The 16,942-nt window shown below is 46.0% G+C and overlaps 2 protein-coding genes across 2 annotated transcripts; one reads left to right on the top strand and one right to left on the bottom strand.

Moving 5' to 3' along the window:
* The first annotated feature begins 451 nt into the window (after positions 1-451).
* Positions 452-4,142, top strand: LIAT1 (ligand of ATE1). The gene is made up of 2 exons (XM_065418126.1): positions 452-686; positions 3,613-4,142. Exons 1-2 carry the CDS (start codon positions 452-454, stop codon positions 4,140-4,142), a joined length of 765 nt encoding a protein of 254 aa, XP_065274198.1.
* Positions 4,143-8,787: 4,645 nt separating this feature from the next.
* RFLNB (refilin B) lies at positions 8,788-13,612 on the bottom strand. The gene is made up of 3 exons (XM_065418504.1): positions 13,424-13,612; positions 10,909-11,018; positions 8,788-9,304 (listed from the first exon to the last, which is right to left on the bottom strand). Exons 1-3 carry the CDS (start codon positions 13,610-13,612, stop codon positions 8,974-8,976), a joined length of 630 nt encoding a protein of 209 aa, XP_065274576.1. The 3' UTR covers positions 8,788-8,973.
* Between the last annotated feature and the right edge of the window lie 3,330 nt (positions 13,613-16,942).

The raw sequence follows: 16,942 nt of genomic DNA, 5'->3' as shown, positions 1-16,942 counted from the left end.
GGGCTGGGGGAGGGACTCTGGGGAGTGGGGGGCTCTCTGGGGAGTTGAATCCAGGGGGTAGGGCCTGGGGAGAACAGGGATCTCTGGGGGCAGATGTCTGGGGAGTAGGGGCCCGAGGGACATGGACTGGGGGCAGAGATAGATGACAGCTCACTAGAGCGTGTGATCAAGGGGGCAGGGACTGGGGGGGACTGAGGACTCGGGGGTCTCTGGAGTCAGGTCCTGAGGGCTCTAAGGGGGCTCTGAGGAGTAAGACGCAGGGGGAAAGACTTGGAGGCCTGGGGGAAGGGTGATGCGAAAGGAGGTGGACTGTGGGGGATGTGTGGGCCCTGCGCTAGGAAGATGGTGGACTTTGCAGCAGATGAAGGGGGCACCGAAAGGCCCTTCAACAAGTCTTTCCCCCTATTTGCAGGCTCAGCAGTAGCTCAGTGTGAGAGCCAGGGTGTGCCCCATGCAGGAGAGTCCAGGATGCAAGGGGGTGCAGGAATTGCTGCTTGGCAAGGAGAAAGGCAAGGCCAGCAGCAAGCAGCCAGGTAAGGGGATCCTAACCCCTACGCCATCCTCATCCCTACCACAGGCCACAGGCAAGAAGAAGCCGAAGAAGAAGAAAAAGAAAGCAGACCAGGATGACAGTAACACCAGGAGCAGCGGGCATGGCAGCAGCCCCTCCGCCTCTGAGGAGACAGGTTAGCAATGCTGTGTTATAGCAATGGGTGCCAGTGGGCACAGCACCTGGAGGATGGGGGCACAGCCTGCAAGGAGTGGATGGGAGGCAGGTGTGCATGGTGGAAAGCAGCTGTCACTTCTCAAAGGCCACACTGCTTCTGGCTATGGCCAGGTTGGCTTTTGCATAACATATCGCTAGCTCCAGTGGGCCCAATGCTCCAGTGCCTTGGACCATCACTTACACCAGCGCAGTATATGGAACATGCTACCAAATGAGAATGGCAGTTTTATGCCCTTTGCCCGGTGCACATGACCACACAAAGGGTAAAGTAGTGGAGAATCAAGTCTGTCTCCACTTTGCTGTCCCTGCTGTTAGTGAGGGAAGTGCGTTATCAACTTTAGAGGTTATGGGTATAATTACTGATTGTGTGTATTGATCAGCCAGCATACGTACAGATTGCCTGCTATACCCCTGTGTGTGTGTTGGAGGGTGTGATGCTCTGTACTTTGGAGGAACACCCTACACCCCCATGTTCATCCTTATGATTGTGTGGTACCCAATGCAAAGTTTGTCATGTCTGGTGTCTTCAGAAGGCTCATGATGCACTGAGCATTGTTGTTATAGTAATGTTATAGGTTGTAATTTAATGTATATAGTTATGAGGCTGAAAATGTGTCCTCGTGGCTTAAAACAAGCCCAGGCAAAACTGTCCAGGAACCGAGGGGCAGTTCACACCTCATCAGGGCATGTATTGGACAAACCCAGCCCAGCCTCACAGGAACAAAGGACACTAGCCTAGGCAGCAACAAAGGATCTGTTGGACTCTCAAGTGAGTCACCCCCTTCCCTTTGCCATGCTCTTCCTCTCTCTTCCACCTCCATCTACAGACACCACCACACCAAGCAACTGAAGCACTGATCAAAGGTGAAAGCCTGGCTGAAGGGCAACCAGCCAGCCTGTGGTGAAAAGCATCTAAGTTTGTGAGGGCACTGAAAGTGTTAAGATCAGCTTAGAATGTATTTTGCTTTTATTTCATCTGACCAAATCTGACTTGTTATGCTTATAATCACTTAAAATCTATCTTTGTAGTTAATAAATTTGTTTATTCTACCTGAAGCGTGAGTTTGGTTTGAAGTGTGTCAGAAACTCCCCTTGGGAGAACAAGCCTGGTACATATCAATTTCTTTGTTAAATTGACAAACTCATATAAGCTTGCAGCATTCAGCGGGCATAACTGGACACTGCAAGACAGAGGTTCATAGGGTTGTGTCTGGGACCAGAGATATTGGCTAGTCATTCAGTTGCACAATCCAAGCAGCTTACATGCCAGAGGCTGTGCGTGAACAGCCCAGGAGTGGCGGTTCTCACAGCAGAGCAGGGAAGGCTGGCTCCCAGAGTCGAGGATTGGAGTGACCTAGCAGATCACCGGTCCAGATAACCCTAGGGGAAAGTCACAGAGCGTGTGTAATATTTTGGAAAGGGTAGCTATAAATATAGAACCACACACAGTCTTGAGTTGAGATTAGCTTTATTTACGTACCTGTTCATAGTGTAGAAAACTACTATTATACTGGGATAATTAGACATCCTTTTTCACTACTGTACAGTCATAGTAAAAAAAAAAAAGAAGAGGAGATTGGCTGCTGTAGATCCCAGGAAATAAGTTTGGGCTTTTGGTGAGAAGGAATCTTATACATTTTAGAACCTCCACCTAGAATTATAGCCTGTTAGTACTTTTTGTTGTAGCTTTTGCTTTTATTTTGTTAAACAAATGGTTTATTGGAAGTACATGTAGCTCCCTCATGTGGACTGTAGGAGGCATAGGACATCTGTTGGAGAGTAGGTAGTTTCACAAAACTGCTGCAAGATTTGAGGTAGCTGGATATATTTTTGATTTTCTTTCACAGAGCTGAACTACAGTTGGTTGAATGTTCAACATTTAATTGATGCGAGTCAAAATTTATCTGACCTCTAATGAACAGTATTTGGCTTGCTAATACACCAACAGAGTGAGGGTTCATTTCAAAACTTCTTAATAGGGGAGGTTTTCTTCAATCATGTAAAGAAACAGAACTATTAAAGTTATGTCAGGCATCTTATTAAAATAACATGACTCACATTACTAAAACATCAGGGATTTTTTAAAAATCTGACTCTTTTGTGAAGTTTAAACTTTAGAAGGAAGCAGGACTAATTTATTACAATGGCAAAAGCTAGTTAGAATAACCATTGGGGGAAGCTGAGGCCTAAATGGGGCAAGACTTTAAAAAACAGCTCCAGCACAGCTTGCAAGAGACATTTTTCCTCAGTAGGATCTGTTCACTAGCCCTTTAACTGGAGAGACAAATTAAAATGGAAATTAATCCTAGTTGTAGCAGGTAAACTCTCAATCTGATTTTTTGAGGGAGGATTTAAGAAAACTCTCTCTAGTTTAGGACTGTAAACTTTTTGGCACAAGGACTATCTCGTTTCCCTGGTTAGCAGAGCATTAAAAGCCTGAGGTGGTATTCAAATAATGGCCACAATTTCTCATTTCAGTTTCTGTCATTCTTTTAACTCAAATGTTTAACATTCACACTGGAAAAAACATAATACTAAAGTGCACACAACTACTTTACAAAACGCAATAGTCATACTGGTCCAATGGGCATGATGCTGGTATCAAAGTGTTATGAGTATGTTAAAAGTTCTGCTTACGTACATTTTATATGAGTACAGTAGTTCTATAAATGGCGTCAGTCATTGAGCTAAATACATATTTCCCCTCAACAATGAGCTTTTATGTGATTGATATTTTGTTAACAAATCTGGTTTCTTGACAGTGAGTCTGTGCTGTGTTTAATGATTTTTTATCTGTATCTTTCTCATCACCTTGTGAACAGTAAAGCCCAGGTGACAGTGATGCCGTATAAGCTCTCTGTTAATATTATTTCTCATTTCACCAGATAAACATCACAGCAAAAGCAGGACGCATCAGACCCTCTCTGCTCAGTTACTTGAAATACTAAGCGTCAGGAAGGATCCTGACCCAGCACAAAATGCTGTAAAGGGGATTCACATTGATGCAGAAATAAATACGTTTTTATTATCGGCTTCCAATACTTCAGGCTCTACCCAAACAGAGCAGGACATTTCTGATCAGATCAATGAAAGCCTTCGGTGGGATGGGATTCTTGAAGATCCTGCTGCTGAGGAAGAAAGGCTGCGTATCTATAAACTGAACAGAAGGAAACGCTACGGGTTATATGTCCAGCAACAGCTACCCACAGAGCCATGTTTGACTCTCAAGCATTTCCCGTTACTTCAAACCAAAGATCCATACACAAATAGTGGTCAGACAATATGTCAGGAGGATCGCTCCAGTCCTTATTTTCAGGAAAATAAAGAAGAAGAGGTCCTGAATGCTGAGCTAGCTACCAAAGTGTCTGAACTGCAACCAGCAGCATTACCAAATATTTCTCAGGAAGTTGTGTAAACCAGTATTGTTCTCTATTTTATATCTGTATTTAAAACAGTAACGGCAACAAAACCGTTACTTTGAAACTTTGTATATACCTTTGTTCACGGCAATGTTGTTAGTGGGATTAATTCCCCATACTAACAGGGTATTCCGTTTACTTCTGCCAGACCTGTTATAAAACACTACATGGAAAGTGGACAATAAAACAATTATTTTGATGGTTTTATTAAAGGTTCTCTACATCCTACTACTCTGCCCTCAAGTACCCTCTTACTGCTCAGACGTTATTCATAAATAGCAGTGTCCTACTGGATTATCTCAGTGCTTTTCAAACACGAATGCATTAAGCCTCACAGTACCTCTGTGAAGTGGGCAGGTGTTAGCCCATGTTGCAGATGGGGAAATTGAGGCAGTAAGTAGCTAAGTGATTTGATACTGTGCATAGAGACTAGGGTAAGTGATATGCAGAGAGGCTTGCCTAAGGTCATATACATTGCAGAATCAGGATTAAAATCCAGGTCTCAGTGCCTGGCTTGCTCTTGTGGCAATTTTGCTAGACAATACTACTTTCTTCTGTTACAAAAACTTATTGTATTGTTCCCTGAACTCGGAGATTTAAATCAGAAACAAAGTGCACTAAATTGAAAAGTACCCTTTTCTCAAGTGACAGGATTGTCCTTGTCAATACCGTGATTGCTGCAGCAACATGGCTCTGGGTGTCTTCTGCATCAGTGGCCAAAATTAACTAAAAAAAAATAATCATTAGTCTTTCTCTTAATAGGCTTCCCCGCCCATTCCATCAGCCTCTCAGATGCCCTTGCTTTTCATCACACACACAGTAATGTCTTTCATACAGACTTCCTCAGAATACTTTTACAATATTAGAATATTAAAAAATAGCCAAGGGCAGACAAAAGGAGATGTTTTGGGGAAAAAAAGACCATGCATCTGAAAGAAGAGAGATAATAAGTTCTCGTAACTTCCCTCTACCTGCTCGGAAATATGTTCCTTTGATTTAAAAACACTTCTTAAACGCTATTTGAATGCACTGGTCTTTTCTAACAACCATTGTCTTATATGCATAGGACTCCTCTGTTTTCTTTAATATTTTATCACTGAATGATCCTCTAATCCTATTGCCTTTAATTGGCTGCATAATGCCACTGGCACTTTTGCAATGGCAGGTTGGTTCTTTATAAATATATTCTGTTTCAAGACTCACTAGATTCCAACAATGTCATTACTTGAAAACCAAGCGCTTATGCAAAGGGGTGGGCAAATGAGCAGCGAAAAAAGTACACCAAAAACTCTATTATGAATTAAAGAATTGGTATTCTGTTGCATCAATTCCTACCCTTCTATCGATATTTAAAAAAAAAAAAAAATCCACAAGCCTGGAAAGTCAGAAGCATTTAACAAGACAGTAGGCATCCAGACACATAAGTTATAGTTCTCTGACAAGAACAGCTTGTCACAAATAATTTTTTTTTTTTTAATATATAATACATTCCAATAACTTTTTATATACTGTGCCCATCAGAGCACCTGGACTATCCCCACCCCCATTTAAAAAAAAATCCACAATCAAAAGAGAGTTTTGTCTGTTTAAATACTCAGTTCATTTGAAAACAACAACTGCTTTGTTTGCAATATGTGGCAAAATACATAACAGAAACCAGAACTAGCTCTTTAGGAATAAAATGGTACCAGATGTGAAATACATGCTGTGGGGAGAATTTCCAATTGTCTTAAAAGAACATCTTCAAGTGTCTTACTAAACTCATGAAGCCATAGCATTTGTATTATATTTGTATAGGCAATTTTATACTTGATATGGCTTATTAGAGAATTTAGCAACAATCAAGTCTGATAAAAGAAACAGGATCTAAGATCAGCTGAATATATTAAGTCTTTAGTTCTAAGTAAATCATGTAATAAATGATATCTAACTCTTCCACACAGTACTTACCCACTAATTTCAATAATAACTCCCAGCCAGCCAGAGTTAACGCAGTAGAGATGAACCAGCCATTTGTGACTCTAGTTTGCATTCAAGACCCATCAACAACCAATAAGGCTTCAATTAAAAAGAGACTTCCCTACAATTATGGTTTTCATATAATTTATTACTAGTTAAATGAGATAAAGCAAATTAAAACTTTGTTGTTGTTGTTTTTTGGGGGGTGGGGAAATCATGTCACAGACAGCAGAACGTATTGGATCTTGCACAGTGAGAACCAAGGTGTTGCAATATAGTAACCTGAATTTTTTAAAAAGCATCTTCCATCAGTTACCATCTTTTTAAAGAGGAACATCAATAAATCTGTGTTTTTAAAGCATGTGTTGTGTCAAACCATAGTGTAAGTGTTATTTCTAATTTAACTTGGAACAGGTCATGGTTACAATTTTAAAATAAAACTTCTCTCCAAAATCTTGTAATGAATTCAGGGGAACAGTGATAGTGGAGTAAACCAGGCATCCATTCTAGTCCAGTATCCTGTCTCCTACAGTGGCAGGAGGAAAGTACAAGCTAGCAATAATGGAATAACCTGTCCAACAGAGAAATTATGTTTGAAACCCCTACACACAGGAGGTTGGCTTGTGCCCTGTCATGAGTGCACTTTTGGCAAACACTTAAGGAATGGTCTTAGTGGGAATGTAATTAGCATTTCTTAAATAGTACAGACTAGATTCAGTGCATTTGGTACTAGGCTATACTAGTCATGTTGGTAGTTCTGGCCCTGATTCACACCCCATGCAGTTCCAATAGCTTCAGTGGGGTCAAAGGTCTGGTCAGAATCCCCGTACCCATAGTCTCTTATGGGGATGGCTATTTAAACTCAGCATTCCAAGTCTCCCTTGGAAATGTTTTAGGGCAGGAAACAAGGATTAAAGAAACTACTGATTCAAGGGAATAAATAGGCAAAAAAAAAAAAAACCCAACAAATCCCCTCTTCCATTGCACTTTCAGTCTCTTGAATCATTTCAGCTCACATTAGTAGCATACTGCAGAATATACCTCTGCACATGCCATTTGTACCAAACTGCAAAGTATACCTCTGCACAGGCCATTTGTAAAACTGCAGGATCTATCTTACTGCAGCCCCAATAATAATCTCCAACCAGCACACATTCTGCATTCCTTGCTCTCTACTGATGACATTTTCCCTTGTCCCGATGCCCTACATAAGTCCCCTTTTGAGAGGTGGTCTTGGGCTGTTGCTCTACAGAGGGATGAATTTTGCCCCACCTGAGTTTGGGGAGATATATATAAAAAAAAAAAAGACATGAGCCGGCTTCTATGGAACATCCACAATATCACTACTACACCAACAAAGAGTACAAGCCACATCTTCGAAAGCACGCCCTTTCCATGCTGCTCTCCTCTCTTTCAACAAAGATACAACGATTTTGGAGATTTAGAAAGCCACACCTTCTGTTTGGTCAAAGTGCATGAAAGTGTGACAAAGACAATGTTAAGGTGCAGGTTATTCTGAAGTGATTATTCTCACCACCTCTCTCCTGCCCACCCCCCAACCCTCAGTGATCTCCAGCTGAAATGCATTCTGATGTGTTACTGCAGGGCTGCTCAGGATGCTGCTGGGTATGGAAGACCTTCCTTGCCCCAGTGAAATCATCAACACCATCAGATTGAAAAACGGAGACAGAATAATGATCTTTGTGAAGTGCAACAGGGAAAGCACAGGCATGGCTGTGGATCTAGCCAGTTGACAGTTTTGCATTCCCTTTGTCGCAATCAATGCCTTTCTTGGCAAGTCACTCCCACGTACCCTAGGTGATGCTGCTGGATTCCCAGGTTTCTACTTCCACTTTATGACCTCCACACTGTGGATTTCCTAACATTCTCCCACTGTTGCAGCTCCACTTGAGTGAGAAACAGTGCCAGCATTAGCACATATCAGATACTAGCGGTTTGACACTAGCGGATGTCTACACTTGGCGTTCCAAAATTCATCACCCCATAGAGATAATTTTCTGCATAATATTCTTCACAAGTTACAGTACAGTGCCTGCAAATTCTAGTATCTGCTGCACTGACAAATAGTTGCACAAGTTTGAGGCTGGGTTAACTAACTGAGAAGTACACAAGATGTTCTGTAAGATTAGGGGACCCGGAAGAAAGCTAACCCAGTTCCTTCTATGCCGATTGCCTACAGCTACCCAAATGCAATTTAACTCTTGCTCTAATCAAAACTCTTTCCACACACACCCCCACCCCTTAAAGGAAACATCTTTAAAAACAGGCATGAATGCGATTAAAAAACATCTGCTTAAATATAAAATTGTGGATTTCCCATCAGCTAGCCTATGCCAAAGGATGTCAGCACTTTCTGCTTTACCAAGGTCCTGTGACCAAAGCTGAAATTAATTATGGCTCTCTGTTTACAAGTGGCTGAATTATCTGCTAAATTTTCTGCAGCAAGAGAATTATCATTGGTTTTACACATCAGCATGAAGATCATGTACATTTTTCCACTGTCCCAGACTCTCCCTTATCTGTGAAAGAGCAATTAACTTTTCCTCTTTGGAAACATTTCCCTTCTTTTCACCTGCTTACTGCAACGTGGGAACAGGGGAGGGAATCAGCAGCTCTAAAGGAGGATAAACTGGTATCTTGAAAAGCTAAATTCCCATAGAAAATTAAATGCAGGCCATTTTGACGCTTAAAGCTGAATTTATGAGCTGGGTCAGAGGTAGCGACAGGTAAGGTTCCCTTAGAGTGACTGGGCAATTAGGTTTTTTTACCCACTTTAGCTAGTGGAGAGTTAGTACAGTACAGTAGAAAGGAACTAGGATGGATCATAGCAAGAGAGACAGGTGTCAGTCAGCAGCCATCCAGGAGGTAATCATTCCCAGGGTATTCTGCAGACTCCAGCTCTATGCTGGACAAGAACCGCCGCATGGACTTCCTGCAGTTGTAATCCAGAGTGGTGGTGTACACAGTTTTGGTGTGCTTTGGGTAGACAATGGTGGTGCTGGCGAAACGCAGGGGCTTGTTCCGAGGCTCAAAGTGGACCTCGGCTTTGTAACTGCGCCATGTGCAATCAGGGATGCAGACAACCGTTTGGCTGCACGAGGAAATGCCTAACCCCACAGGCATATAGACATCATCGATGAAGTGCTTCTCTGAGTCATACTTCACCGAGGAGGTGTACCTGAAACACACAAGAGAGACCCTAGTGTGAATCTCACTTCGCTCCAGCGGCCAGTGCTCACTGGGAGATGTAGCTAGCCAAAGACACTATGGGAGGCAGGGTGATCTCCTAGCTAGGGCACAAGGGGTTCCATTCCCAGCCATATGACCTTGGGCTAGCCACTTCCTCTCTCTGGGCCTCAGTTTCCTCATCTGTAAAATGGGGCTGACAATCCTGATCTCCTTTGTCAAGTGCTTTGAGATCCATGGATGAAAAGTGCTGGATAAACACTAGGATTCCTAGTCCAAAGCTTTTTTTATTTAAAATATATATTTTCCCACTGATCTCTCTCTTTCCATTTAGGGGTAGAGGAAAACCACCTTCTGCTTGTAGCCCGCCTGGCGTTTTCATTGTTTGTCCAAGCACAAGCTCTAGGCAGGATCTCCTTTTCTATTGGAATTTCCAGAAATGCCATCAGTTTAACTATCTTCTTGGCCTGGTGGGGCCTAAACAACCCTTTTCAGACTCTGGCAGCCCAACCAGGCACCTAGATCCATTTAGACTCCCTGTGGCCTGATTTTCATAGCTGTTGACCCCTTGCAGCTCCCATGGAAGCAGATGCTGTTTTCTGTATTCTTATCCATCAAGGGTCCTGTGGGAGTTCTTTATCCTTCCCCATCCTTGGGGTCATCAGCCAAGGCAAATACAATTATACCCACTTGTTTCCATGAGAAAAACCACCATGGACTCGACTGGCCGAAAAATAATACAATTAGTGTATTGAGCATTTCTGATATGAAAATTAATATCAAGAATGTCTGGGTTTGTAATATGAGATGGGACTGGAAGCCGGTGTGCACCGAAAAAGATTTTCCCTCTCAGCTTCACACCGGGCCTGATCCTGCATGGTACCAAGCGTCAATTCCAACCTCAGGATTGGGTCCTTTGTCAACACTAGTGAAAAATTTTTAAATCCTCCTATCTATCAGCGTGCTGTTTGATCAATATGATCGTTCTACTTATGCCTATAGAAAGGGAAACTTTGTTCCTTTTTACTGCAAAATTATGTCCAAAGGAATAATTCACATACTATGAACTGAGGCAGTGTATTAAAAAAATTCCACATCTCGAAATATTAGCTTTTCCCTCCAGTTCACAGGATTACCTCTTGCTGATAAGATAGAACCTTCTGCTATAAAACCATCAGCTTAAGAAAGTGGAATTCCTTTCCGCTAATAAAACAACCCTTTAGAAAGCTACTCCCTTTGAAGATCTTTGCTCATGATTACCTTTCAAGTTATTAAACAGAACCCAAGATTTAGCAGCTGTATAATGAACTAAGAAGCATAATAAAGAGACAGGGGAAGGCTTCCCTTGAAAATTCTTCTTCGAGATGGTTAAAGGAGACAGAACACTCCTTTGCAAAGGGCTGGGTGAAGGCATAAGTGGAGGAATGTACTGGCTGGGTGGAACTATACAGTCCTACAAATAACTGAGCTTACATCGAAGGCACACATTGATAAATCCTATTGCTCCTTTGCACAGTAACTGTTAAATCTTTACTGCTTCCTATGCCCCTAGGAAGGGGAAGTTTAAACACTAACTGATTGTAATGCTGTATTTACCTTATTTCCTTTGGTGGCAGAGGGTCAAACTCAACTCCTTCGCCAAAGGATAAAGGGCATAACCTCGCAGGGCAGCTGGAGAGCAGCGGGTTGGGGGAGAACACAGCATTCTGCAAAAGTGCAAAGAGAGTCCCTTTAATATAGCAATTCGGTACAATCCCAGGAGGGGATGGATGTTTAGTCACCTCCTATGTCAAGGACAAAGTTAACATTACCCAAAACAGACTTCTCTGTAAATGACTGACAGTTCCATTGACTTCCACGGAGACCCACGGATTTACACAATAGGTGTGCCTGGTACTTTGGGGGCATTCATACAGAGAAGGTCCTTCCCCACCGCGAGGGGCTGGAGTCAGTACATCCTCCAGGGGTAGCATGGTGTCATGTAAACTGTCTGCTTCAGGGATTTATGTTTGGGTTTATCATCATTAATATTTTGCAAAGTGTGTATGAAACCTCTCAACACTGGATTCATCAGTCAATTATATACATCAATTGCAAGAGAAACCTTCATAGGTTATTAAGTTCCATGAACTTCCGAACAGCCTTCCTTGCTTCCTATTTCCCAAGCTCAGCTGCATCCAGTATGTACATGCGCTGCAGGAAGGGGGGATCTCTTTCTAGCTTGGGGTTTCTCCAGGAATGGAGAAGTCCACCATCTCCTCTCTTACAGGACTATATGAACTGTGAGGCGCTTTCCCATCTGCCAAGGCGCCCCAGCTGGGAAGGAGGAGGAGAACGGTCGCGTGCTGAGGCTAGCACAGCACCTACAAGCAGACGAATTCTGCTTTTCTTGAATACAGCTTTGGGAATGCTCCTTTAAGACCCCTGGATGTTACGAGAATCTTATTGTTCAATCTTTGGCATTTCTAAGCTGTTCTCCCCTTTCCCTGCATTATCTTAACAAACACATCTTTGATCTAGATAAGCCAGTGAGGTGTCCGTTATCTACAATAAAAGGCCTGCTTTTCAGAGGTAATGAGCACCCCAAACTCCAAGTGAAATTAGCGAACGATGCAGGTACTCAGCACCTTTGAAAAAAAATCAGACCCCAGAATTCACCCCTGGCCACTATACCTTAGAAGCCAGTTTGCGGCTTTCACTTCAGCAAGATCCGAGTGTGCGACAGACCTTTAAAAAGGCCTGGTGGAAAATGACTCCAGATAGTCTGTGTGCAAGAGTGACGGGCCGTAGGGAATTCCTGTCACAGGCAGAAAGCTGGGAGGTGTTGTAAATGAGTAACTGCGTTTCATGAGTCTACAATTCCGCCACCAGCCACTGCTACTGATGTCTGTACTTCCATCATGCCAAGAGGGTGCTGGGCACTTTGTGGGTACAACCCCTGCACAGATAAATTAAACGGTAAAGCAGCAGCAGTTCTGGGTGAAGGGGTCACTTGTTTTCGACCTCTCTCATGTCTAGGCACATTCTTCCAGGTGAAAATCTGTACCAGTTCTAACTGCCACTCTGATGCGACTGGGTTTTTAAATGCATGCTCAGGGCTTGGATGGATGCCTTCTGGTGTGATTTGAGACCAAAATCTAAATAAAAAGAATCTATCGCCAGCTAAACAACCCAGCCTTTCCTTTACAGTATATTCATGGCAGGCACACCACCTTAACCCCCTGCCCTCTGGCTTCGGGAGTTGTTACCAAAAGATGCGCAAACAGTTCTGCGGAGAGGAGCTGACTGTCACCAAAGGGATCAAGCTTCCCAGCAGCTGCTGCGCCTCTAGCCAGCGGGGCTGGAACGCTGGGGGGAGAACTGGCCGAGGGCATCTCTGCACACCACAAGCAGACAAGAGACACCGGAGGATTTGTGAGCTCGACTGTGTTTCTGTCTACTCTGCCGAGCAGGAGAGCCAAAGCATTGCATCACTCTGCAGGCAGGAGCCGCATCTTTGCAGAGAGGGGACAGGCGGAGGGGGAAGCTGCTGTGCCCAGGGATCACCAGAGCCAGTCACTTTGTGTGCTGCCCTCACCCACATTCGGTCACACCGGGAGGTGCAGCCACTGCTGAGGGGGAACCAGGGACGAGCCCTGTTGGGGATGCACGATCATCAGGAAGGGAAACTGTCACAGCCTGAACCCAGCGCCCCCAGCACAACCCCGGGCATGCACCAATACGCCCCTGTGCCCCTCGGCTACCCCTAGCAGAGATGCATGCCCGGACACCCCCGGGTCCCGCTACCCCGCGCATGCACCCATACGCCCCCCTAGCAGCCCCGGGACCCGCTGTCCCGTGCATGCATCCATACGCCCCCCTAGCAGCCCCGGGTCCCGCTGCCCCGTGCATGCATCCATACGCCCCCCTAGCAGCCCCGGGACCCGCTGTCCCGTGCATGCATCCATACGCCCCCCTAGCAGCCCCGGGTCCCGCTGCCCCGTGCATGCATCCATACGTCCCCCTGGCAGCCCCGGACACTCCCGGGTCCTGCTGCCCCGTGCATACGCCCCCAACTCCGCTGCACGCCCAGCGCCCCGAGCGGCGCTGCCCCGGCCCGTGCAATACTCACCGGCGGCGCCTGGCCCGCGGCGTCCGACTCGGGCAGCCCGGGGGGCGCAGCGCGCTCGGGGCCGGCGGCCAGCAGCCACTGGCTGGGGCTGGGCGGCAGGCCGGAGTCGGGGCTGTCCAGCACCCGCTCGCCGCGCCGCTTCCTGTCCAGCGGCTCGGGCCCCTCGGGCAGCGCCAGCGTCCCCACCATGGCCCGGCCCGGCAGCACTGGCCGCGCTCCCGGCCCGCCGGCTCCTGGGCAGCAGGGCCCGCCCCCGGCCGCGGGGATTGGAGCGGGCGGGGCCCCGGCGTCCCACCCCCCCCGCTCCGCCCCGCTGCACAGAGGAGATGCGGCTCCCCGCCCGGGCGAACCAGTCGGGGAAGGGGGGACCCTGCCCCTCTGAAATCCCCAGACGCTGAACGCAGCCTCCAGAAGACTGGGGCCGGGGGGTTCAGACCCAGCCCCGCGGGTCGGATGGTTTCTGTCCTACAGCGAGCCTGCTTCCCCTGTGCTTTACATGGCTCCGGTGCAGCACATGGCGAGACAAAAATGCCAGTTGTTGATGGGGCCCTATGACGGGTTAAACAGCGCTCTCCCTTCTCTAGCGCCTTGCAGGTCAGGCTCTCGGAGCAGGTCACTCACCACAGCCCCAAGTAGCCTCACCACCCTTTCACAGGTGGGGAAACAGAGGCACGGAAAGGCAGAGTCACTTGCCCTAGGTTACCCAGCAGACGAGTGGCCGAGACTGATGCAGCACCCACATCTCCTCTGTCCCACTCCAGGTGAGCTGAGACACCACGCTGCTCTGGGACTCACACATTGTTAGAGGGTATTAAGTTTGCAGGGAATTCTGCTTGGCTGGACTTTAGGAATAAGGAGTGAAACCCTAGCCCCACTAAAGTCAATGGCAAAGCTTCCAGTGACTTCAACGGAGCCAGAATTTCACCCAGGGCCTCTCCACACACCCCTCACTGGGTCAGTACTTCTGCAGAGCTGGGCTGAGAGAGACAGCAAATCTGCACAATAGGGGAAGTGGGGATCCTGTGCTGATGCAGCTACCTGTCAGTACCATTCCCTGCATCTGTCCTGGCTTTTGTTAGGAAGAGGCGTAAGATCTAATGCTGTTCGATCCTGTCTACACAGCCCTGCCCAGCCTTCCAGAGCTTGACACTACCCCTTCTCCCTGCCTGCCTGAAGGTACTGTTAATCCAGGGGGGTATTTATCTGCCTGCAGTCTCCCTCAGAGGAGGAAACAAATGGATTTTCCTACACTGGCCTACTGGGGACCCAAAGGGCTGGTAGCCCCTACTTCACTGCAGTCACATTCCAGCAGCTAGCACTCCCTGCCCCAGCGGTTTCAAATTGGGCCAAAGGTAACCCTGATAATTTATGCCGTAAACATCTTCACGTCCCCTCATTTAACAGCCAAATTCACTCCTATCCAGTCCCACTCTGCATGATTGTACATCCTGCGCACCCCAAGAGAGGGCTGAGTCACAGTTTTAAACCCGGGAGTGACACCCTTCCACATTGTCCCTGTTCAAAGTCACTCCCCTGATTTTATCAGCTTGGAAGTGGGTTTAGTTATTAATGCAAACAGCGGAGCACTCATTTTGCCATATATTTCAGATCTTGTGACTCCAGGGGAGCAGCCTATTTACTGAGACCATGTGCAAGTATGAAATATAACTGCCAAGGTAATATTTATCTTTGGTGTCACCACATTTTTTAAACTCATAAAGGCAGATAGTAAAACAGAGGCCTGGTCCGTAGCTAGGGCGTGTGTACATTGTACTCCAGAGGTGGTCTGAAGACAGGGCTGCTGCCCTAGACCCTCCTTCCCGCTTTAAACAGCTTACATTCACCCTGGAGAAAATCTCAATGACCACAATGGAAACATGAAAAACGCAGCCACATGGAAACATGAAACCACCCAGCCAAGGTAGTTCAGAGCAGCAAACCCGGAGCTAGGTTTACATTTCCCCTGCCCTAGCACACACGGGAGGAGTTCTAAGAAGCCCCTCTTCAAACTGATTGCAGTGTAATGGTCGAAGTCAGCGCTTTCTAAGCGCCTGATTGTCACTGCTTGGGAGGGACGGAGGAAAATATCGCTCTGCTGTTACTCTATCTAGAGCTGCCGGGGGGAAGGTCTGGCTACGTAATTCAATCAGAGCCCAGGGGGTGGTGGGTGTTTATAAGGAGTCAAGTGGATATGATTTCCTTTAATTTCAGCAATCTCTGAGATCCTCTGGCAATTTCCCTGTGTTTATTCAGAGCAGCCAGCAGTGTGCATTCCCAGAGCCTAAAACCTGAGCTCCTTATTCAGGCTGCTGTCCTGCAAACTCTTCTGCACGTGCTTAACTTTACTCCTGCGAGTAGTCCCACTGGAGTCCCACGCGTGACGTTAGGCACGTGTGTTAAGGGTGTGTGGGACCAAGGCCACGTAGGGCTTTGCCAGCACACAGAGGTTGCACGAGTTTACCTTAGGGTATGTCTACACTACAGGAGCAGAGCTCCAGTGCTGCACCAGCGCAATAGCGTAGATGCTTCCTACACTGACAGAAGTTTTTTTTCTCTCAGTGTAATTAATCTGCCTCTCTTGGAGAAGGTAGCTAGGTCGATGGAATCCTTCCACGTACAGCGGGGCGTTAGGTCGACCTAACTATGGAGCTCAGGGTGTGAAAATTTCACAAGCCCTGAGTGACACAACTAGGTCAACCTAAGTTTTAGGTGTAGGCCAGGCCTTAAAGGTGCTATTTTAAAATGATTTTGTTAATCTGGTGCTAACTCCTTTGTGGGCACACTTATATGGTCTTAAATACATTCTGTCTAGCAGCTTAGCTTGCTCTTGTAAATTTACAAGGGCAGGCTAAACTGATATAAACCAGGTTTAAACTGATATGAGAGACTCTACACCAAAGTTGCACTAATTCAGTTTAAAGGCACGCTTTTCATTAAAGCGACGCAACTTTGTGTGTAGGCCACAGTACTTTCACTTTCCAAAGCATACTTACACTTACGATTTTGTCCTATATAAATAGTACTTGTCCGGTTAATTGGATTTCTAAATGGCCTCCGCTACAGAGGCACAGTTGATGGGGGTGCAGGGGACAGAGGATCGGAGGGAAAGGTCTCCAGACTCCTGTAGTGCTAGGAAGGCTAATGGAATGGCTTTCGGAAAATCCTAATTAAATAATCATGCCGCATCATCAGATTTGATGGGGGAAGACTCCTCTAGGGGAAAGAAAGGTTTGCTGGCAGCCAAAGCAAATACGTTGCTGTACAGTAACACACAATCTAGCCTGACGGGCCCAGCACAAGCGAACCCGAACCCTTCAAAAGAATTCCTCCGCTACCCCCAAATTAAAAGCAGAACAGAGCCTTCAGCCAGAGGCGTCTGTGGTTTGCAGCTATGTACTGCTGGGAACTCCCGATACTTCCTTAAGGAATTTACATTCCTTTGAAGAAATGCTATTAGGTTGTTTGTCTTCACTGAAAAATGTGGATTTAAAAAAATACATTAAAAACCTGATTCAAATC

This window comes from Emys orbicularis, chromosome 17 (assembly GCF_028017835.1).
Source record: "Emys orbicularis isolate rEmyOrb1 chromosome 17, rEmyOrb1.hap1, whole genome shotgun sequence".
NCBI lineage: Eukaryota > Metazoa > Chordata > Testudines > Emydidae > Emys > Emys orbicularis.
The sequence above is the reverse complement of the archived record's forward strand: the minus strand, read 5'-3'. Positions and strand labels throughout refer to the sequence as shown.